Source organism: Salminus brasiliensis, chromosome 1 (assembly GCF_030463535.1).
Source record: "Salminus brasiliensis chromosome 1, fSalBra1.hap2, whole genome shotgun sequence".
Classification (NCBI taxonomy): Eukaryota; Metazoa; Chordata; class Actinopteri; order Characiformes; family Bryconidae; genus Salminus; species Salminus brasiliensis.
The window spans coordinates 96,987,591-97,011,089 of record NC_132878.1 but is presented as its reverse complement, the minus strand read 5'-3'; the positions used below and the strand labels follow the sequence as shown (position 1 = coordinate 97,011,089).

General features: G+C 44.0%; 1 protein-coding gene across 1 annotated transcript in view; it reads left to right on the top strand.

Moving 5' to 3' along the window:
• cpne4a (copine IVa) overlaps nt 1-23,499 on the top strand; it is a 95,387-nt gene that overhangs the window by 11,821 nt on the left and 60,067 nt on the right. The window contains exon 2 of the mRNA XM_072692513.1: nt 6,784-6,973. Within this exon, the coding sequence (XP_072548614.1) occupies nt 6,803-6,973 (171 nt within the window). The 5' untranslated portion in view covers nt 6,784-6,802. The remainder of the gene's footprint in view (nt 1-6,783; nt 6,974-23,499) is intronic.

Genomic DNA, 23,499 nt, shown 5'->3' with positions numbered 1-23,499 from the left:
TCCAGTATGAATCTGCAGTGTGTAGTTTTACAGTCTGGTGGTAATAAATGTGAACAGTGATCCAGTATGAATCTGCAGTGTGTAGTTTTATAGACTGGTGGTAATAAATGTGAACAGTGATCCAGTATGAATCTGCAGTGTATGTAGTTCTTACATGCCTCTCGGACTTATGATCCAGTATGAATCTGCAGTATATGTAGTTCTTACATGCCTCTCGGACTTATGATCCAGTATGAATCCTCAGTGGGTGTAGATTTCGTGGCATTCCTCTCGCAGCAGACGTGTTCACACTCCTCCGAGCGCTGCGGGTGGGAGTTTCTGTGTGTGAAATAAAGAATGTATTTCCTGCCAGCTTCCCTTCTATCCCCCTCTTTACACACACACACACACACACGTCTCTAAATATAAAAGTGATAGCATACAGTATGCCTGAAAGAAAAATAAATAAACAAACAAATAAACAAACACACAAACAGACACACAAACTCCCTGAGCGTCTGTCTGGTGCTGACGTACCGTATGAGTCAGGATACACAAGGACACTTACAGTACATTCAGAACCATCCCAGCAGAGAGAGAGGGTGTGAGGAAGTGTGTGTGAATGACATGTAGCACTAAAAGTATTTATAGTATATTTATGTTTATATATACGCTAATATACTGTATATGTTCATTCCAAACCCGTGGTTATAATGTTCTGATATGACTGTAACTGTACATGGTCTGACACTTCCAGCTTCCACTGTTCCACTGTGTCCCAATACTTTTGTCCAGATGTGCATATAAATATATATAAATATACATTGTTTTTATTTATTTTTTAATGTTCCATTTAGAACCTGCTAAAGGTTTTCCTCAGGTGGTTGTTATGGTGTTGCTAAGTGGCTGCTATGTGGTTTTTATGGTGTTGCTGAGTGGTTGCTAAGGAGTTGCTGAGTGGTTGCTAGGTGGCTGCTATGGAGTTGCTGAGTGGTTGCAATGGAGTTGCTAGGTGGCTGCTATGGTGTTGCTGAGTGGCTGCCATGTGGTCTCTATGGTGTTGCTGAGTGGCTGCTATGTGGTCTCTATGGTGTTGCTGAGTGACTGCTATGTGGTCTCTATGGTGTTGCTGAGTGACTGCTATGTGGTCTCTATGGTGTTGCTGAGTGGCTGCTATGTGGTCTCTATGGTGTTGCTGAGTGGCTGCTATGTGGTCTCTATGGTGTTGCTGAGTGACTGCTATGTGGTCTCTATATTGTTGCTGAGTGGCTGCTATGTGGTCTCTATGGTGTTGCTGAGAGGCTGCTATGTGGTCTCTATGGTGTTGCTGAGTGGCTGCTATGTGGTCTCTATGGTGTTGCTGAGTGGCTGCTATGTGGTCTCTATGGTGTTGCTGAGTGGCTGCTATGTGGTCTCTATGGTGTTGCTGAGTGACTGCTATGTGGTCTCTATGGTGTTGCTGAGTGGCTGCTATGTGGTCTCTATGGTGTTGCTGAGTGGCTGCTATGTGGTCTCTATGGTGTTGCTGAGTGGCTGCTATGTGGTCTCTATGGTGTTGCTGAGTGGCTGCTATGTGGTCTCTATGGTGTTGCTGAGTGGCTGCTATGTGGTCTCTATGGTGTTGCTGAGAGGCTGCTATGTGGTCTCTATGGTGTTGCTGAGTGACTGCTATGTGGTCTCTATGGTGTTGCTGAGTGACTGCTATGTGGTCTCTATGGTGTTGCTGAGTGGCTGCTATGTGGTCTCTATGGTGTTGCTGAGTGGCTGCTATGTGGTCTCTATGGTGTTGCTGAGTGACTGCTATGTGGTCTCTATGGTGTTGCTGAGTGGCTGCTATGTGGTCTCTATGGTGTTGCTGAGTGGCTGCTATGTGGTCTCTATGGTGTTGCTGAATAAACCATATACCCTTCCTAAGGAACCCTTTTTTAAGAGCTTGGTTTGCAGTTCAAAGCCATGTTAAATCAGTCTGTGTGTGTGTGTGTGCGTGTGTGTGTGTGTGTGTGTGTGTGTGTGTGTGTGTGTGTGTCAGAGCTCTAGTGTTGACTTCTCATTGGTGTAAGCGCTTCAGCGCTTCAGTCCGGCTGCTGTTTAATATGCCAATTATCAACCCGTTATCAACCAATTCACTTAATGACAGAGCTCTGAAGTGCCGGCACTTCCTGCAGTTCCCGTTCTCCGGCTTCACAGGCAGTAAAATCAACAGCAGCTCTGTGGGTTTAGCTCGGTACCAGACTGGCGCTCAGTGTGTGATGCTGGAATATGGTGGGGGACCACTGTGGACTGCACTTTCATTAATGAATCATGAAGCTGAACTACTACCAGCTGCTCTGAGGGAAGAGAAGAGAACCGCTGGAGGAGAGCTGTCTGAGGCCAGGGTGCAACCTCTTCTGCTCCTCTGATTGGACGGGATCCTACATGATATTAGACAGGTGGTTTTAATGTTATGGCTGATAGGTGTACCTTGATGACCAAAGTTCAGCAGACTGCTGATGTTGTTAAACCTCTAAGTGTTTGCTAGTTGGTTGCTATGGCGTTACTAAGTGGTTGCTATGGTATCCCAAGTGGTTGCTGTGGAGTTGCTAGGTGATTGCTATGGTGTTGCTGACTGGTTGCCCTGGTCTCCCAGGTGGTTGTTATGGTGTTGCTAAGTGGCTGATATGGTGTTGCTGAGTGGTTGCTATGGGGTTGCTAGGTGATTGCTATGGTGTTGCTAAGTAGTTGATATGGTATCCCAGGTTGTTGCTATGGTGTTGGTAGGTGATTGCTATGCTGTTGCTAACTGGTTGCCATGGTTTCCCAGGTGGTTGTTAGGATGATGCTAAGTGGTTGCTATGGTGTTGCTTGGTGATTGCTATGGAGTTGCTAGGTGATTGCTATGGTGTTGTTGAGTAGTTGCCATGGTTTCCCAGGTGGTTGTTATGGTGTTGCTACGTGGTGGCTATGTGGTCTCTATAGTGTTGCTAAGTTGTTGCCATGGTTTTCCCAGGTGGTTGGTTTGATGTTGCTAAGTGGTTGATATGGTGTTGCTTGGTGGTTAGTGACATGGTTTCCCAGGTGGTTGTCATGGTGTTGCTACGTGGTGGCTATGTGGTCTCTATGGTGTTGCTGAGTGGCTGCTATGTGGTCTCTATGGTGTTGCTGAGTACATGCAATGGAATTGCTGAGTGGTTGCTATGGAGTTGCTACGTGGCTGCTATGTTGTTGCTAAGTGGTTGCTATGGAATCCCAGGTGGTTGCTATGGAAATTGCTGAGTGGTTGCTATGGCTGGTATGGTTTCTAAGAGGGTTGATACCATATTCCAGGTGTTTTGCTAGGGTGTCTCAGGTGGTTGCTCAGGTGTTGCTGTGGTACCCCATGTGGTTGGTTTGTGTGTTAGTAGTGATTTTGTATAATCAGGAATATTAGGAGGTGCACCCTTTTACACCCAAACAGTCCTCAGCACAAAGAAAGTACACCTGTGCAGCCAGACATGTTATATATTATTATTATTATTATTATTATATAATAATTAAGGTGTAATTTTGTTCATTAGTTGCTCATTGTTCTTAGTTAATGGCCTGCTTTACATTAGGTTGCATTATAAGCAGCTCTGTAATATTTTAGCCTGGATTTGATACAGCTGGTACTGCTATTGATCCCAGCGGTTCTTCCCCTCCAGCTCTGACCACTGACATATATTAGCCTTGTGTAGACCTGCAGTACAGCTGGACCCCATTACTCCTATTGAATCTGGTCATTTAGTGAGCACTAAAATCTCCGAGCTGCCCACACAAACCCCATTACTGTCAGTAAGAACATCAGTTATTGACCCTTTAGTCAATAAGATCGGCCTGGAGAAAGACAGACCTGCCCAGAGAGAGCAATTCCAGTGGTCAGCCTCAGCACAGCCCAGGTTAGCCGCTTCACTCCTGCCTCCTCCGTCTCACTCAGGACCTGGTGATTAGATGAGGAATTGATTTAGCAGTGTTATAACAGTGCTAAAGTCCCGACTCCAGGCCTTCACTGTAGAGTTCGGTGATTCTGCAGTAATTAGCTGATAATGTGACTGGCCACAGCAGCTGATTTGATGCACTATAATGACAAAAGTATTGGGACACCTGCTCAATGTTCTCTGTTTCTTCTGAAATCAAGGCTATTAAAAACAGCTGATCCTGCTTTAGTTGGAGTAACTGTCTCTACTGTCCAGAGAGGAAGACTTTCTACTAGAGTTTGGAGAAGGAGCATTGCTGTGAGGATTTGATTGCATTCAGCAACAAGAGTGTTCGTAAGGTCAGGATGTTGGATGATGATCCCCACCCCACCTCATCATCCCCAACTCCTCAACTCATCCCAAAAGTACTGGATGGAGCTCCACCATCCATCATTCCAGAAAACAGTTCTTCCACTGTTCTACAGCTCAATGTACTGGTATTACAGTAGAGATTCACTGCGGTAGGGATGCTATCACCATGGTTGTGATGCTGGGCGAGGCTGCTGGCGAGTTAGCGATAGCTATAGCAATGCTGCGACCGGCATTGGTAGCGAGGCTAATAGCAAGGCAGTAGCGATTCTGGGCAAGGCCGATGCAGTAGCAATGCTAACTTCTTTGTAGTGATGCTAACATGTCAGTAATGATGCCATCACTGCGGTAGTGATGCTAAGCGAGGCTGTCATGGTATAGAGGCTAACGGCGTAATAGCAATTCTAACACTGGGGTAGTGATGCGGGGCAAGGTCTGCGAAGTAGCGATGCTAAAGCAGTGATAGCAATAAAAACAGAGCAATAGCAATGTTGGGCAAGGCTGTGGCCGGCATGGTAGCGAGGCTAATGCCACAGCAGCGATTCTGGGCAAGGCCGTAGTAGCGATGCTAACAACTTGGTAGCGATGCTAACATCTCAGTAACGATGCGCTCACTGCGTTAGGGATGCTAGACAAGGCTGTCATGGTATAGAAGCTAACGGCGTAATAGCAATCCTAACGCTGCGGTACTGATGCTGGCCATGGTCTAACAGGGTGGTAAACGGGGTTGTTAGCATTTTTCACCCCACTGTTTATACACCAAACAGCAGCGTAAACAGCGTAACGTTTGAGTATTGTCTTAATTGATTGATTGTAATTGATGTTGGAAGTGCTGAAGGCTGCAGGGTGAGTCCTGCCCTCTCTGTGTTTATCAGTGCTGCTGGGTGATGCGTGGCTCTGCCGGCTGTCAGTGCGCTGATAGCGGGTGATGGAGTAGTGGGGACTGGCAGCGTGATGGAGTGGGAGCTGTGCCGGAGCGAGGGCTACACTGATGGAGATGACATAAACAATAAGCCCTGCGTAAATCATTCCACACATTCCAGTGGCAGGATGAACTCATTCCTGCCCTGATAAACGAGCCCAGCCTCTGTTTACCCGGTCCTCTCGCACATGACATACACCAATCAGCCAGAACATTAAAACCACCTGCCTCATATCGTGTAGGATGGACAAGAGATGGTCAATCTTTAGGACGTTTATGATCGGGGCAGTTCCAACACGATATATCTGCCTGGCCCTCAAGCTACTGACCCTTGACCTCTATTAGCATCTCCAGAATTTCTGCATTTCTGGTCAATAGATGCTACACCTAGTCGCCATCAATCACCATCACAACCCTCTCACACGCTACCCAATGACCAATAACAATACACAGTAATATTCAGCACTACCTCTCTCTCTCTCTCTCTCTCTCTCTCTCTCTCTCTCTCGCTCCTCTCTCTCTGTCTCTCTCTCTATCTCTCTATCTCTCTCTCCCCTTTCTTTCTCTCCCTCTCTCTGACTCTCTCTATCTCTCTTTCTCCCTCTCTCTGACTCTCTCTCTCTCTCACACTCTCTCTCTCTCGCTCTCTCCCTCTGTCTCTCTCTCTCGCACTCTCTCTCTATCTCTCTCTCTCTCTATCTCTCTCTCTCACGCTCACTCTCTCTGACTCTCTCTCTCTCGCTCTCTCTGTCTGTCTTTCTCTCTCTCTCTCTCTCTCTCTCTCGCTCTCGCTCTCCTTTCTCTCTCTCTCTCTCTCTCTCTCTCTCTCTCTCTCTCTCTCTCTCTGTAGTTGATTGTCCCGTCCTCCCAGCACTCGGTTGCTTCACTCCTCTGTCTGAATTCGGTCAGTGCTCCTCTTGGACAGAGCTTTTGATGGTGACAGGTCTTGGGGGGCTCCGCTGTGTCTGAGGGAGGTGGAGAACGCGGGCGTCCAGCTCCGGTGTGGAAAGAACCGTGTGCTGGTGTTTCTCTGGTTCTTACAGTCTGCTGTGCTGGGGGGTTATGTAGAGGGGCTGTGTGTCGCAGCACTGCGCTGGCCTGCTGAAGCGCCTGCTGTCGGTTCTCCACCCACTAACTGCAGGCCTGGCCTACAGTCAGGTCTTTCTGTACATGCACTAGATGGACAAAAGTATTGGGACACCTGCTCATTCTTTGTTTCTAGGGAAATTAAAAGAGTTGTGGGTGTTGGATGATCACCACCTCATCCCCAACTGCCCAACTGGACAGAGCACCCTCATCTTCCCAGAGAACACAGCTCTTCCACTGCTCCACAGCTCCTCAATGCTGGTGCCAATAGGGTCATGATGTTTACTATCTGCTCCTGCAGAGAGTCCTATTCTATGGGCAGTCCATTTGGACAGATATCAGTTTTCCCGATTGTTCCAGGCTTAGTGCCGTATTTTAGTCCATGTTTATAGATCACATTGTGCTGCACAGTGTCAGAACCCACATAAACAAGTCCATTAGACATGATGGAGTCTGTTTGCATATGCTAATCGCACATTTGCATATGCTAATTGCTGTTCTCTTCCTCTTTCTCAGCGTTTCTGGCGAAGGCAAAATGAGCGACATCTACGAGTCGGCCGCCACCTCGCTGGGCCTGTTTAGCAGCCCCTGCCTGACCAAAGTGGAGCTGCGCGTGACCTGTAAGGGCATTTCTGACCGCGACGCCCTGTCCAAGCCAGATCCCTGCGTGGTCATCAAGATGCAGTCGCATGGCCAGTGGCTGGAGGTGAGTCCCAGGCCTAACCTAATGATCTGATAATAGAAGGAAGGGGTGCTTATCTGCAAAACGACTGAATGGTCTACCTGCCTGTCTGCATACTTATGTCACAATGTTTAACATTTTAAAGAGTCTCAGGATCGGAGTCTTTGTCTCATCTGACCACCAGAGGGCTTTTTCTCTGTCCTTGTGGTCCTGCTTCTGACTTGGACTTGGCTGTGGAGAGCTTCCAGCTCATGGTGGGCTTGTTCCTTGGTGGTTCTTGGGCTTTTACTGACCTTCCGAACCAATCTCCAATGGACGGATGATCTTGGGATCTGTTTAGAAATGGTTCCAAGAGATGCTCCTGACTTGTGTAGATCTACCATCTTTCCACGTCCTTCTCAGATCGTCTCTGAGCTCCTTGGACATTCCCATTGTACCATATGTTGGTCAATCCAATAAGTGCTGGCAATCAAACCCGACTACAGCGACCAGCTGTAGCCAATCATGATCACTAGCAGGAAGTTAAGAGGGCTTGCTCTAGACGAGTTCTGATTTACTGTGAAGGACAGATTGAGGCCTTGCTGCTGTTTGGTGGGATTCCCGTATCCCTCCTCTGGCCTTCTCACACCTGTCTTGGTGGTCTCTTCATTATCTCTGCTGCCCCCTGCAGCCTTGGTGTTTTGGGCTCCAGGAGACGTTTCCGTGAAATGCAGTGCGTTCCCGTCCAGCTGGGATCTAAATGAGGGTCATAGTCAGCCGAGCAGAGCAGGAGAAGGTTGGAGCTCAGCTCTGGAAGTAGCTCTGGGAGTAGCTCTGGGAGTAGCTCTGGGTGTAGCTCTGGGAGTAGCTCTGGGTGTAGCTCGGGAGTTTGAACGCTGTGCCTGTAGGAAGTAGCGCAGCAGCAGGACGGATAACGAGTGAAAACTTCGGCAGCCTGGAACTGTTGGAGGACTGCTGTGCTTGAAATGTCACATAATAGATCCATTTATGATATAATGATGAGATCTAATCAGCTCTGATCATAATTATCCATTACGTTCTCGCGCATGCTGAGAGTTATAGAAACTCAGATGGCGTAATTGCAATCAGGACTAATAACTTTCCCCTAACTTTCTCTTTGCCTGGGGCGTGTTTACCGCCTGCTCCAGCGACTGTTGGAACGAATGTGATCTGCTGTGGAAGACAAGATGAAGAATACCTCACTTGAAGAGGGACAAATGTTTGTGGACACCACTTCTAATGAGTGCTTTCAGCTATTTTAAGTTGCTGTCTATCAGTCTGCCTGTCTATCTATCTGTCTGTCTGTATGCCTATCTATCTATCGATCTATCTATCTATCTATCTATCTATCTATCTATCTGTCTGTCAGTCTATCTATATATCTATCTGTCTATCTATCTGTCTGTATGTCTATCTATCTATCTATCTGTCTGTCAGTCTATCTATATATCTATCTGTCTATCTATCTGTCTGTATGTCTATCTGTCTATCTATCTGTCTGCCTGTCTGTCTGTCTGTCTGTCTGTCTGTCTGTCTATCTATCTATCTATCTGTCTGTCTGTCTGTCTGTCTATCTATCTATCTATCTATCTATCTATTTATCTATCTATCTATCTATCTATCTATCTATCTATCTATCTGTCTATCTGTCTGTCTGTCTGTCTGTCTGTCCATACCTTATGGTTTACTCTAAGCGTGATTTATACTTCCTGACTGTAGGGGGAGTGCAGGAGCAAGAAATATAAATTCTCACATAATGCTGCTTTAACTTTGAATGGAAGTCAATGTGAAAGCTTTTATTTAGTAATTTTGTCACTTTGGAGCATTCGGGGGGGGGGGGGGTGAATTTACACATCTGTGTCAGCACTGTGTGCTGAATGCATTTATTCAAAGGGTGTCCACAAATATTTGGACAGATAGTGGACCTTCCTACAGTGCAGCTGTCGTTCATTTTCCAGATAATAATAATAATAAGCTCTCCGACCCGACCTGACACTCGATACCGTCCAGCGCCAGGTTCTTCGTCTGCAGCTGCTGAGGGAGTTCATCTCAGATGCAGATCCATTTAGAGAGGAAGTGGTTTCTCACACTTCCCAGCACTTATTCACCTTCAGCACTCAGGAGCCCAGCTGTGCAGATCTCACACGTCCTCTCCACAATTCCATTTTCTCCATTTTGGACAAATTTGTTGTGAAAGCACTGCTAGCTGATGCCAAGAAGCTGAAACGAGCTTTTAGCTTGCAGTAATAGCGCTGGCTTTTAAAATCCCAGGGTTCTCCAGTCCTCTTGACCCTCTGTACCTTATTAACAGTGGTCTGAATGGCTGGGGGCTCCTGCGTGAGCATTTCAGGGCCCAAACAGGCTGAGAGACGGCAGGCAGGTCGGAGGCGGGGTGTGTTGGGGGGGGCGGGGGGTGGAAACCGTATCCGTGCAGTGTCCTTGCGGAAGTTTGGAATGCTGGATGAGCTCTTTCACAGAGACCGGCTCCCTCATCTCTGCTAAGAAGCCGCTAATGAGTAACTGTGTGTGTTGGTGTGTTTTTTTCAGAGCCCCTGGGAGCTACATGCTCCTCCTGCATCTTCATCAGTCTTTTCTTTCTCTTCCTCCTCCTTAGTCATCAGCATTTGAACAGCTTATAGCCAGCTTAGTATGGTCTGATCTTCACTGGTGTATTAATGCATGGAGAGGCTAAGATATGAATGTGGAGTGTTTGCAAAATCAATATTGATTGCAAAGTTAGAATCGAAATTATGCTTGTTACAAATATTTTAAATATATTTCTAGTAATATATAATCTTGTATTTTAGAGCATAATTGTATTTTTTTATATTTAAAGTTACGGCCTTATTTTAGAAAATGATACATGTAAATGTTTAATTCTGGATATTGATATAAACTGTGCCTAAAATGTTTCACGTAGAGAACACCTTGCCAACTGTGAAGCATGGGGGTGGATGTATCATGTTTTGAGTCTGTCTGTCTATCTATCTATCTATCTATCTATCTATCTGTCTATCTATCTGTCTGTCTGTCTGTCTGTCTATCTGTCTATCTATCTATCTATCTATCTATCTATCTATCTATCTATCTATCTGTCTGTCTGTCTGTCTGTCTGTCTATCTATCTATCTATCTATCTATATATCTATCTATCTATCTATCTATCTATCTATCTGTCTGTCTGTCTGTCTGTCTGTCCACCCATCTATCTATCTATCTATCTATCTATCTATCTATCTATCTATCTGTCTGTCTGTCCACCCATCTATCTATCTATCTATCTATCTATCTATCTATCTATCTATCTATCTATCTATCTGTCTGTCTGTCTGTATGTCTATCTATCTATCTATCTATCTATCTATCTATCTATCTATCTGTCTGTCTGTCTGTCTGTATGTCTATCTATCTATCTATCTATCTATCTATCTATCTATCTGTCTATCTATCTATCTATCTATCTATCTATCTGTCTATCTGTCTGTCTGTCCACCCATCTATCTATCTATCTATCTATCTATCTATCTATCTATCTATCTATCTGTCAATGTTTAATTCTGGACGTTAATATAAATGGTGCCTACAATGTTTTCACGTAGAGAACACCTTGCCAACTATGAAGCATGGGGGCGGATGTATAATGTTTTGAGGTTGTGTTGCTGCCAATGGCATTGGCGCTGTTTGGCGCTGGTTTGGATAGGTCTGGATCAAACAAGGTGGTTGTGAAAGTTCTTAATGAAGTCCTTAAAAGTTCAGGCACTTATGCTATCAGAGTCTACTGGTCTCAGTTATTTCGTTACCGTGGCCATGTGTCACAACACTGGCAGTGACATGCTTTGATGACTGTCTGCTCACATGAAACAATAAGCTATAATAATAAAAGATATAATGTATAATATAATAAATGTGAATCTAAATGTCAAAACATAAAATAAAGATAAAGACATATAAACACATTTACAAAAAAGATAATAAAGATAAAATACAGACAGACTAAACAAAGATAAAAATAATAAATACAAAATAAAATACAGTTAAAGATAAAAAATAATATGTATATAAATAAAACAAAAATAAAAAATAAAAAACACAAAAATCTAAACAAGCAAAGATTAACAAAATAATTATTAAAAAATAAAATAAAGATAAAAATAAAATAATATACAAACAAAATACAGAACAATAGACAGATTAATGCACACATGTAAAAACAAATAAAACAAATAAAATCTTTATAAAGATAAAAGTATTATATAAAAAAAATAAAATAAAGGTGACAAAAATAATAAAATTAAGATAAAAAAATAAATAAAAAGAAGATGATAAAAGTTTCATACTATAAATGTCTATATGATTATTGATTAGCTACAGGGGCTGCTTGTTAAAAAATATTTTTCTATATTTATAGTATTTTTTGGTATTTTTAGAGCATAATGGTATTTTTTTATATTTAAAGTTACAACCTTGTTTTAGAAAATGATACATGTCAATGTTTAATTCTGGACGTTAATATAAATGGTGCCTAAAATGTTTTTACGTAGAGAACACCTTGCCAACTATGAAGCATGGGGGCGGATGTATCATGTTTTAAGGGCTGTGTTCCAGTGGCATTGACATAGTTGCAGGAACCTTGGTCTGGGGAACCTTGGTCTGGGGAATCTTGGTCTAAATATTTAAAGTTACGGCCTTATTTTTAGAAAATGATACATGTCAATGTTTAATTCTGGACATGTTCATACTATAAATTCTCTTCATTTTGTTCATAAAATAAAATGTCTTTATGTTTGATTAGCTACAGGGGCTGTCTTTACCGCTCCTTAGCTCAAGCTAATTAAGAGAAGCTGCACAGCGCAGATCGGGAGCTCGGTGCTTTTGCTGTGCGACAGATGCCCAATTTGCAGGTTCTCCATTCAGGCATCTTCTGTAATTCCGCTGCCTGTACCTGAGCAGAAATGGACAGGTAGATTGCCTGCCAGTCACAGTCACAGACTGCTGGCAGCTGCAGGATGGCCTTGCTGAAATGCACTGGCATCTGTAGCGCACACATCATGCATGCACATACACACACACACACACACACACACACACACACAATAAGCTTCAGTTCGGCCTTAAGGGGAATCTTCAACATCTGCTGTGAAACAGTTCAAACCTGTTAGAACAAACTACCTGCTGAGCTACCTTCTCCTACATCATACACCAGTCCCATAACTCAAGGGGAAATCAGAGTGGAGGTTTGGTGGGTTTTAGTGCAAAACGCTGGATTCTAGGTAACCTCCTCCAGTCAGAGCTGGAGTTCTACAGTGGAGGTTCTAGATAAGCTCCCCCAGTCAGAGCTGGAGTTCTACAGTGGAGGTTCTAGATAAGCTCCCCCAGTCAGAGCTGGAGTTCTACTACAGTGGAGGTGAAGGGAAGCAGACGTCTGAAGCTCTAATAATAAAAGCTCCTCACAGAAAGTTCTTCACCTAATGGTGATGAAGACGCTGCCTGATGCCTGAGACACGGTTCTACCAGAGTTCTGAGAAGAGTTAGGCTCTGGAACCTGCTTTTAGAACCAGATCATTAAAATGGTGGAGGGATACATGCTGCAGGGTGTAGTGCAGCTACAGAAAGTAGTCCCTAAAGAGAACTGGATTAGTTCAGATTCTCTATTCTTCACTATTTTACCACCATCATCATCATCATCATCATCATCATCATTCCATATAAAACTCAGAAGACTCGTGTTGTAGCTGCACTGGTGGGTTTGGATAGGAGATCAATTATGGGCTGTATCTGTGTTGTTGTAGTCATGGCGACCAATGCCTGCCTCCATTCACCTCCACTGTAGAGAGATCAGAGTGGGTCAGTTTCTCTACAGTGAAGCTCAGGTTCACACCGAACCCCCCCGACTCTGTAACTAACGAACGTTAGCTTTGTTTGTGTTGATTTGATTATATTATTATTTGATTCTTTCTTTAAGAAAAGGGCTTTTTAAAGTGTTCTCTGAGGAGCAGAGCGCCTGGTTTCTCCTGCGTTAGTGAGCTTGTACATTCGTGTGATTTTAAGGTTTTCTTTAAATGAGATTTGATGGTTTTGAATCAAAAACCATTCGTCACATAAAATCCCTCAGATGGAGTTCTGCCCGTAGACTGGAAATCAGCTGAAACACCTCTCTCCACCTGGCTTACGTCTCCCATCTCACCCACCGCTGCTCCTCTGCACCGAGAGCAGATACCCGCATGGCTATACTGGGTCTCACGGTTTATTTTGGGGTTAGGTGGAGTTGTTGGCTTAGTGCTGGTGTTCGGAGAATGGTTGGGTTTGTTGGTATTTGTTGGAGAGCTTTTGGGCCGGTTCCTGTTTGTGTTTCTGTTTGTTGGAGAATGTTTGAGTTGGTTCCTGTTTGTTGGAGAACGTTTGGGTTGGTTCCTGTTTGTTGGAGAACGTTTGGGTTGCGTCCAGTTTGTGTTTCTGTTTGTTGGAGAACGTTAGGGTTAATTCCTGTTTGTTGGAGAACGTTTGGGTTGGTTCCAGTTTGTTTCTGTCTGTTGGAGAATGTTTGGGTTGGTTCCAGTTTGTGTTGGTTCCAGTTTGTGTTGGTTCCAGTTTGTGTTTCTGTTTGTTGGAGAACGTTAGGGTTAATTCCTGTTTGTTGGAGAACGTTTGGGGTGGTTCCAGTTTGTTTCTGTTTGTTGGAGAACGTTTGGGTTGGTTCCAGTTTGTGTTGGTTCCAGTTTGTGTTTCTGTTTGTTGGAGAACGTTAGGGTTAATTCCTGTTTGTTGGAGAATGTTTGGGTTGGTTCCAGTTTGTGTTGGTTCCAGTTTGTGTTGGTTCCAGTTTGTGTTTCTGTTTGTTGGAGAACGTTAGGGTTAATTCCTGTTTGTTGGAGAACGTTTGGGATGGTTCCAGTTTGTTTCTGTTTGTTGGAGAATGTTTGGGTTGGTTCCAGTTTGTGTTGGTTCCAGTTTGTGTTGGTTCCAGTTTGTGTTTCTATTTGTTGGAAAACATTTGGGTCGGTTCCTGTTCAGGTTTTGATGTTTGGTGGAGAATGTTTGGATTGGTTCCAGTTTGTCGGAGAACGTTTGGGTTAATTCCTGTTTGTTGGAGAACGTTTGGGTTGGTTTCAGTTTGTGTTTCTGTTTGTTGGAGAACATTTGGGTCGGTTTTCTGTTCAGGTTTTGATGTTTGTTGGAGAACGTTTGGGTTGATTCTAGTTTGTTGGAGAAGGTTTGGGTTGATTCTAGTTTGTTGGAGAAGGTTTGGGTTGATTCTAGTTTGTTGGAGAACGTTTGGGTTGATTCCTGTTTGTTGAAGAACGTTTTGGTTGATTCCTGTTTGTTGGAGAACGTTTGGGTTGATTCTAGTTTGTTGAAGAACGTTTTGGTTGATTCCTGTTTGTTGGAGAACGTTTGGGTTGATTCTAGTTTGTTGGAGAACGTTTGGGTTGATTCCAGTTTGTTGGAGAACGTTTGGGTTGATTCTAGTTTGTTGGAGAACATTTGGGTTGATTCCTGTTTGTTGGAGAACGTTTGGGTTGATTCCAGTTTGTTGGAGAACGTTTGGGTTGATTCCAGTTTGTTGTAGAACGTTTGGGTTGATTCCAGTTTGTTGGAGAACGTTTGGGTTGATTCCAGTTTGTTGGAGAATGTTTGGGTTGATTCCTGTTTGTTGGAGAACGTTTGGGTTGATTCCTGTTTGTTGGAGAACGTTTGGGTTGATTCCAGTTTGTTGTAGAACGTTTGGGTTGATTCCAGTTTGTTGGAAAACGTTTGGGTTGATTCCAGTTTGTTGGAGAACGTTTGGGTTGACTCCTGTTTGTTGAAGAACGTTTGGGTTGATTCTAGTTTGTTGGAGAACGTTTGGGTTGATTCTAGTTTGTTGGAGAACGTTTGGGTTGATTCTAGTTTGTTGGAGAACGTTTGGGTTGATTCCAGTTTGTTGGAGAACGTTTGGGTTGATTCTAGTTTGTTGGAGAACGTTTGGGTTGATTCCTGTTTGTTGGAGAACGTTTGGGTTGATTCCAGTTTGTTGGAGAACGTTTGGGTTGATTCCAGTTTGTTGTAGAACGTTTGGGTTGATTCCAGTTTGTTGGAGAACATTTGGGTTGATTCCTGTTTGTTGGAGAACGTTTGGGTTGATTCCTGTTTGTTGGAGAACGTTTGGGTTGATTCCTGTTTGTTGGAGAACGTTTGGGTTGATTCCAGTTTGTTGGAGAACGTTTGGGTTGATTCCTGATTGTTGGAGAACGTTTGAGTCGGTTCTGGTTGGGCTTGGAGAACGTTGGGCTGGTGTGTTCTGGGTTTTACAGTGGTTGCTCTCCGGAGTCGCTGGAAGTGTTCTCTGCATGGCTCTGTAATAACCTGTCAGGATCGGTGATATCCGTGCTGTGGCTGTCAGCGTGGCGCAGTAATAACACTCGCGGCAGAACCAGATGACGAGAGTGTGGCTGTCACACATACAGTACAGCGCGACGGCAAACAGCGCCGTACTTTCATCTGTTCACTGAGGAGCCGGATCGTCTGCTTCTGCAGAGCTGCAGGTGTTATTCAGAGACACACTGGCGGATTTCACGGCCTGTTAGAGGAAGATATTGATATGTAAAAAAGGAAACCAGGGAGAGGCCGGCCTTCCTCAGAGAAGGTTTGGTAAAGAGTTGGGCCCAATTTCCCAAAAGCACCTCAGTGTTAAGAACTTTGTAAGCGGTAGAGAGAGTGTTCAGTGTAATGCTCGCTTCACCACTAAGATATCAGCTAAGACGTGAGCTGCCGGTCCCACCCTCCTCTACTACCATAACTACCTTATGCTTCTCCATCTCACCCACCGCTGTTCTTCAGCACTGAGAGCAGCTAAAGGCATGGTTATACTGGGTCTCACAGGTCACTGTTGTTGGTGAACTTTGGGCAGGTTGATGTTTGGTGGAGGCTGTTTGGGCCGGTTGGTGTTTGATGTAGAATGTTTAGGCTGGTTGATGTATGGTGGAGGCTGTTTGGACCGGTTGGTGTTTGATGTAGAATGTTTAGGCTGGTTGATGTTTGGTGGAGGCTGTTTGGGCCGGTTGGTGTTTGATGTAGAATGTTTAGGCTGGTTGATGTTTGGTGGAGGCTGTTTGGACCGGTTGGTGTTTGATGTAGAATGTTTAGGCTGGTTGATGTATGGTGGAGGCTGTTTGGACCGGTTGGTGTTTGATGTAGAATGTTTAGGCTGGTTGATGTATGGTGGAGGCTGTTTGGACCAGTTGGTGTTTGATGTAGAATGTTTAGGCTGGTTGATGTATGGTGGAGGCTGTTTGAGCCAGTTGGTGTTTGATGAAGGCTGTTTGGGCTGGTTGGTGTTTGATGGAGAATTGTTAGGTTTGCTGGTGTTTGATGGAGGCTAGTTGGGCCGGTTGGTATTTATTGGAGACTGTTTGGGCCAGTTGGTGTTTGATAGAGGCTGTTTGGGCTGGTTGGTGTTTGATGGAGACTGTTTGGGCTGGTTAGTGTTTGATGGGGGCTGTTTGGGCTGCTTGGTGTTTGATGGAGGCTGTTTGGGCTGCTTGGTGTTTGATGGAGGCTGTTTGGGCCAGTTGGTCTTTATTGGAGGCTGTTTGGGCCGGTTGGTGTTTGATGGAAGCTGTTTGGGCTGCTTGGTGTTTGATGGAGGCTGTTTGGGCCGGTTGGTGTTAGATAGAGGCTGTTTGGGCCAGTTGGTGTTTGATGGAGACTGTTTGGGCTGGTTGGTGTTTGATGGGGGCTGTTTGGGCTGCTTGGTGTTTGATGGGGGCTGTTTAGGCTGGTTGGTGTTTGGTGGATGCTGTTTGGGCCAGTTGGTGTTTGATGGAGGCTGTTTGGGCCAGTTGGTCTTTATTGGAGGCTGTTTTGGCTGGTTGGTGTTTGATGGAGGCTGTTTGGGCTGGTTGGTGTTTGATGGAGGCTGTTTGGGCTGGTTGGTGTTTGATGGAGGCTGTTTGGGCCAGTTGGTGTTTGATGAAGGCTGTTTGGGCCAGTTGGTTTTAGATGGAGGCGGTTTGGACTGCTTGGTGTTTGATGGAGGCTGTTTGGGCTGGTTGGTGTTTGATGGAGGCTGTTTGGGCTGCTTGGTGTTTGATGGGGGCTGTTTGGGCCGGTTGGTGTTAGATAGAGGCTGTTTGGGCCAGTTGGTGTTTGATGGAGGCTGTTTGGGCCAGTTGGTCTTTATTGGAGGCTGTTTTGGCCGGTTGGTGTTTGATGGAGGCTGTTTGGGCTGGTTGGTGTTTGATGGAGGCTGTTTGGGCTGCTTGGTGTTTGATGGAGGCTGTTTGGGCTGCTTGGTGTTTGATGGAAGCTGTTTGGGCCAGTTGGTGTTTATTGGAGGCTGTTTTGGCCGGTTGGTGTTTGATGGAGGCTGTTTGGGGCGGTTGGTGTTTGATGGAGGCTGTTTGGGCCAGTTGGTGTTAGATAGAGGCTGTTTGGGCCAGTTGGTCTTTATCGGAGGCTGTTTGGGGCGGTTGGTGTTTGATGGAGGCTGTTTGGGGCGGTTGGTGTTAGATAGAGGCTGTTTGGGCCAGTTGGTCTTTATTGGAGGCTGTTTTGGCCGGTTGGTGTTTGATGGAGGCTGTTTGGGCTGCTTGGTGTTTGATGGAAGCTGTTTGGGCCAGTTGGTGTTTATTGGAGGCTGTTTTGGCCGGTTGGTGTTTGATGGAGGCTGTTTGGGGCGGTTGGTGTTTGATGGAGGCTGTTTGGGCCAGTTGGTGTTAGATAGAGGCTGTTTGGGCCAGTTGGTCTTTATCGGAGGCTGTTTGGGGCGGTTGGTGTTTGATGGAGGCTGTTTGGGGCGGTTGGTGTTAGATAGAGGCTGTTTGGGCCAGTTGGTCTTTATTGGAGGCTGTTTTGGCCGGTTGGTGTTTGATGGAGGCTGTTTGGGCTGCTTGGTGTTTGATGGAAGCTGTTTGGGCCAGTTGGTGTTTATTGGAGGCTGTTTTGGCCGGTTGGTGTTTGATGGAGGCTGTTTGGGGCGGTTGGTGTTTGATGGAGGCTGTTTGGGCCAGTTGGTGTTAGATAGAGGCTGTTTGGGCCAGTTGGTCTTTATCGGAGGCTGTTTGGGGCGGTTGGTGTTTGATGGAGGCTGTTTGGGGCGGTTGGTGTTAGATAGAGGCTGTTTGGGCCAGTTGGTCTTTATTGGAGGCTGTTTTGGCCGGTTGGTGTTTGATGGAGGCTGTTTGGGCTGCTTGGTGTTTGATGGAGGCTGTTTGGGGCGGTTGGTGTTTGATGGAGGCTGTTTGGGCCAGTTGGTGTTAGATAGAGGCTGTTTGGGCCAGTTGGTCTTTATCGGAGGCTGTTTGGGCCAGTTGGTCTTTATTGGAGGCTGTTTTGGCCGGTTGGTCTTTATTGGAGGCTGTTTTGGCCGGTTGGTGTTTGATGGAGGCTGTTTGGACTGGTTGGTGTTTGATGGAGGCTGTTTGGACTGGTTGGTGTTTGATGGAGGCTGTTTTGGCCGGTTGGTGTTTGATGGAGGCTGTTTGGACTGGTTGGTGTTTGATGGAGGCTGTTTGGACTGGTTGGTGTTTGATGGAGGCTGTTTTGGCCGGTTGGTGTTTGATGGAGGCTGTTTTGGCCGGTTGGTGTTTGATGGAGGCTGTTTGGACTGGTTGGTGTTTGATGGGTGCTGTTTAAATTTGTTTGTGTTTGATGGAGATGCAACACCCACAGCTAGAGAACCTTCTGAACCATTCGGCCCAGTTCAAACCAGTGATGGTTGGGCCAGGGATCCATTGCTTTAATGAATGGAGTTGGACTGAAGCAGACAGTGACCTGCACTCTGAGCCTGAATCACATCTGTGATGCCGTAAACCTTCTCTGTTGACGTCTGCAGTCTGACATCACTGAACCGAGGCAGCCGGGCTGGCTGAAAAATTAAATATCTAGAGTTTTTACTGCAAGTGAGGGACGTTTAAAGTTTTATCGGCAGTGTGCTCTCACTCTCTGAATCGCTCTCTCTCTCTGCCGTTCACACATCTGTATGGACGCCGCGCCGGCCGATGGTTTATTCATGCATTCTAACGTGTTTCTGCTTCAGGCGTGACATTTACTAAGAGCTTTCTGTGGTTAAACTAAAAACTGTGACATTTTGAAAATGATATTGATAAATTTGTGTGATTAAACACGTCAGACAGACGAGTCGAGGCCTGGGTCAGAGGTCAAACTCTGCCGCTTATGCCGTCCTTGTTTTGCCTGTTGTAATCGGACTTGGCCTCCTTTTCAAAGCTTTCTGTGGCCATTATTTATTTACTGCCCTCAGAGCAGAAGGTTCGGCAAAAGTTCAAACATGCAGCGCTCTTCTTATCCCAGTTGTATTCGGTGAGACAGGACTCATGGCATCATGCCTGAGGTTTGCTTCTGTAGTTCTACACTTGAGCTACACTATTTTGACAAAAGTATTGGGACACCTGTTCATTCACTGCTTCCTGTAATCTGAAATTAAGGGAATTAAAAGAGTTTATACTGTTTTTGTTGGAGTCTCTGTCTCTACTGTCTAAGAAAGAAGAAGGCTTTCTACTAGATTTTGGAACAAGCATTGCTGTGAGGATTTGATTGCATGATGAATTGGTTGCAGCCACAAGAGCGTTAGTGAAGTCAGGGTGTTGGATGATTGTGTTTGTCTGTAATGGTGATTTAGATAACAGTCAGACCACATTTTATTAGTAGTCCAGACTTCAAAGGCTTCACTTACTTTTCTAGCCTGCATTGAGAATGCTAACTCACTGCGCTCAATAAAAGATATGAACAGCACAACAATGTGTGTGCTAGTTCAGTTAGATTGTGTTTGTGTGTAATTGAGACTTAATTAACAGTCAAACCACATTTTATTAGTAATCAGTGCCAAAATCTAGGTCATTTCAATGGGCTCACATACTACTTTTTCTAGCACCTGTATCTGTAACAATAGGGTGTCATTACTGTCAACAAAAAGAATTATTCGAGTCATATTTATAGACAGACATCATCTAACTAAACTAATAACATGCAATTATTTGTGCTGTTCATGTCCTTCATTGAGCACATTGAGTTAACTTTGAGAGCAGGCTAGAAAAAGTAAGTGAACCCTTTGGATTTACCTGGATTTCTGCACTGATTACTAATAAAATGTGGTCTGACTGTTATCTAAATCACAATTACAGACAAACACAAGCTAACTAAACTAACACCTAATTCATACTTTGTTCATATATTGTATTGAGCACAGTGAGTTAGCATCCTCAGTGCAGGCTAGAAAAAGTAAGTGAACCCTGATTTCTGTGTATATTACGCATTATATATATTATATACTTCTTAATTATAGACAAACGCAATTATTCAACATCTGACCTGATGTTGCTCTGACATCTGACCTCACTGACGATCACTCACGTGGCTGAAATCAAATCCTTGTGCAATCAAATCCTCACAGCAATGCTCTAAGAAAATCTGATCGAAAGCCTTTTTCTCTGGACAGTAGAGACAGCCACTCCAAAGCAACAAAAGCAGGATCAACTATTTTTTATATATTTTTTAATATATATACTCTTGATTTCAGAAGAAACAATGATTGAACAGGTGTCCCAATACTTTTGTCCATGTAGTGGAAGAAAAGAACAGGTGAAAAGGTGATTGGAACGTGAAAATTGGTTTAATTGTCAAGTTGGTTAAACACTCAACGTACGCCACATTGATTCACCAGCCTAACTCCAAGCCTAGGTAAACAGCGGGCAGCCCACCCGACGCCGACCCCCTGGGGATATATCCCGACTGTATGCAAAAGCTTGACAGCTGAACATCACCTCAGAGTCTCAGACAGAAGTTTTCAGTGGGAGTGGGAGCTCTTTGTAAGTTGTTTGTAAGTGGTGTAAGAACTGACTCATTAAAGCCCTCCTCCAGAGATGAGTGTAGTTCAGCTGAGCTCTGTGGGAATGGATCCAGCGCTGGGATTTGGCGCTCTCACTGTGCTCTGTGTGGTCCTAATCCAATTTAGGCAGCTTTCATAACTCAAACACTCCCCTGGAATCAAAGCTTTTCTTCTCTGCCTTTCTTCACACACCTAATTCTCCTGACCCAGGTGTTGTAACCGCCCTCATCCTCATCCTCCTGCCTGTCATGAAGTCAGCAGTGTGTCGGCCTGTCTCAGCTGAAGCTGCAGCGGGACAGTAAAACTGATGGCCCACTGCCAGAGCACCACACTCCTTCAGCACTGGGGTGTGTATTAACTTTTAGTTTTTGGTTTCAGAAATGGAAGAAATGCTTCAGTTATTATTTACAGTTACTGACCATTAAATGACCATAAACAACTCAAATTCATACTGCTACATAATGCACACAGAATTATTTATAGTAGATACTGAGTAATTCATACTGAATTATTCTTTATAAATACTGAGTAATTCAAACTGAATAACCCATAGTAGATACTGAGTAATTCATACTGAATCATTCATAGTAGATACTGAGTAATTCAAACTGAATAACCCATAGTAGATACTGAGTAATTCATACTGAATCATTCATAGTAGATACTGGGTAATTCATACTGAATAACCCATAGTAAATACTGAGTAATTCATACTGAATCATTCATAGTAGATACTGAGTAATTCATACTGAATAACCCATAGTAGATACTGAGTAATTCATACTGAATCATTCTTTGTAAATACTGAGTAATTCATACTAAATAACCCATAGTAAATACTGTGTAATTCATATTGAATAACCCATAGTTGATCCTGAGTAATTCATACTGACTCATTCATAGTAGATACTGAGTAATTCATACTAAATCATTCGTAGTAAATCCTGAGTAATTCATTCTGAATCATTCATAATTGATCTTGAGTAATTCATACTGAATAACCCATAGTAGATACTGAGTAATTCATACTGAATCATTCTTAGTAGATCCTGAGTAATTCATACTGAATCATTCTTTGTAAATACTGAGTAATTCATACTAAATAACCCATAGTAAATACTGAGTAATTCATATGGAATCATTCATAGTAGATCCTAAGTCATTCATACTGAATCATTCATAGTAGATACTGAGTAATACATACTGAATCATTCATAGTAAATACTTGGTAATTCAAACTGAATCATCCTTAGTAGATACTGAGTAATTCATACTGAATAACCCATAGTAGATCCTGAGTAATTCATACTGACTCATTCATAGTAGACACTGAGCAATTCATACTGAATCATTCATAGTATATACTGAGTAATTCATACTGAATCATTCATAGTAAATACTGGGTAATTCAAACTGAATCATCCTTAGTGGATACTGAGTAATTCATACTGAATAACCCATAGTAGATACTGGGTATTTCATACTGAATCATTCATAGTAGATACTGAGTAATTCATACATAATTATTCATAGTAGGTACTGAGGAATTCATACTGAATCATTCATAGTAGATACTGAGTAATACATACTGAATCATTCATAGTAGACACTGAGCAATTCATACTGAATCACTCATAGTATATACTGAGTAATTCATACTGAATCATTCATAGTATATACTGAGTAATTCATACTGAATCATTCATAGTAAATACTGGGTAATTCATACTGAATCATTCTTAGTAGATCCTGAGTAATTCATACTGAATCATTCGTAGTAAATTCTGAGTCATTCATACTAAATCATTCATAGTAAATCCTAAGTAATTCATACCGAATCATTCTTTGTATATCCTGAGTAATTTACACTGTGTGAGTGTACTGGGCACAGTGATGCTGCTGGAGCTTTTACACATCGCTGTCAGTGCTGGGCTGAAAATATCCAGCCTAGAGCAGCACAGTCAGAAACTGACCACTGATGAAGGGCTAGACAATGTCTACAAGAAAGGGTTTCTGGTAAAGTGTCCAGAAGTGAAGCCTGAAGGCAGGAGAGTAGCTATAACGGGCTCTGATGACTGAATACTGTAAGAAATGGTAATGTGAAACTCGGCTGCTCTGCTGGTGAATATACAGTGTGTGTGTGTGTGTGTGTGTGTGTGTGTGTGTCGGGGGGGGGGGGGGGTTGTGTTTGCATGTGTTTGTTTTTACAAAGAGAAGAGGATAGACGATCAAACCAGGAGCAGGTGAGCGAGGCCTGTGAGGGTGATGAAACGCTCAGTAATGCTCTCATGAATATTAACAGCTGCTTTGTTGTAGGTCTCGATTTCCATAAACGAAGCTCCAGCCCATCCATCCGCTCTTCCCCACTGTGCTGCACTACTCCTTCATGACCAGCTCCATGTGACACCGCTTAACATGGAGACTCCGCCCCTTTTCCTCTGCAGGCATTACCCTGCCATTATTCCATCCTTCATCGCTAATCAATGAACTGTTTATGTCCATCATTCCAGCTGAACGGCTAGCTGGCAGGCGGGTGGTCCGCTCCACAGATGGCTCTTCTCTTTGTGTCTTCAGCTTCTGTTGGACTGGCTGGACATTTACAGAACATTTTACTGTGACAGATGTTTCTAATAAAGTGGCTAGTGAGTGGAGGCACATGTAGGTGTTTCTAATAAAATGGCCAGTAATTGGAAACCCATGTAGGTGTTTCTAATAAAGTGGCCAGTGAT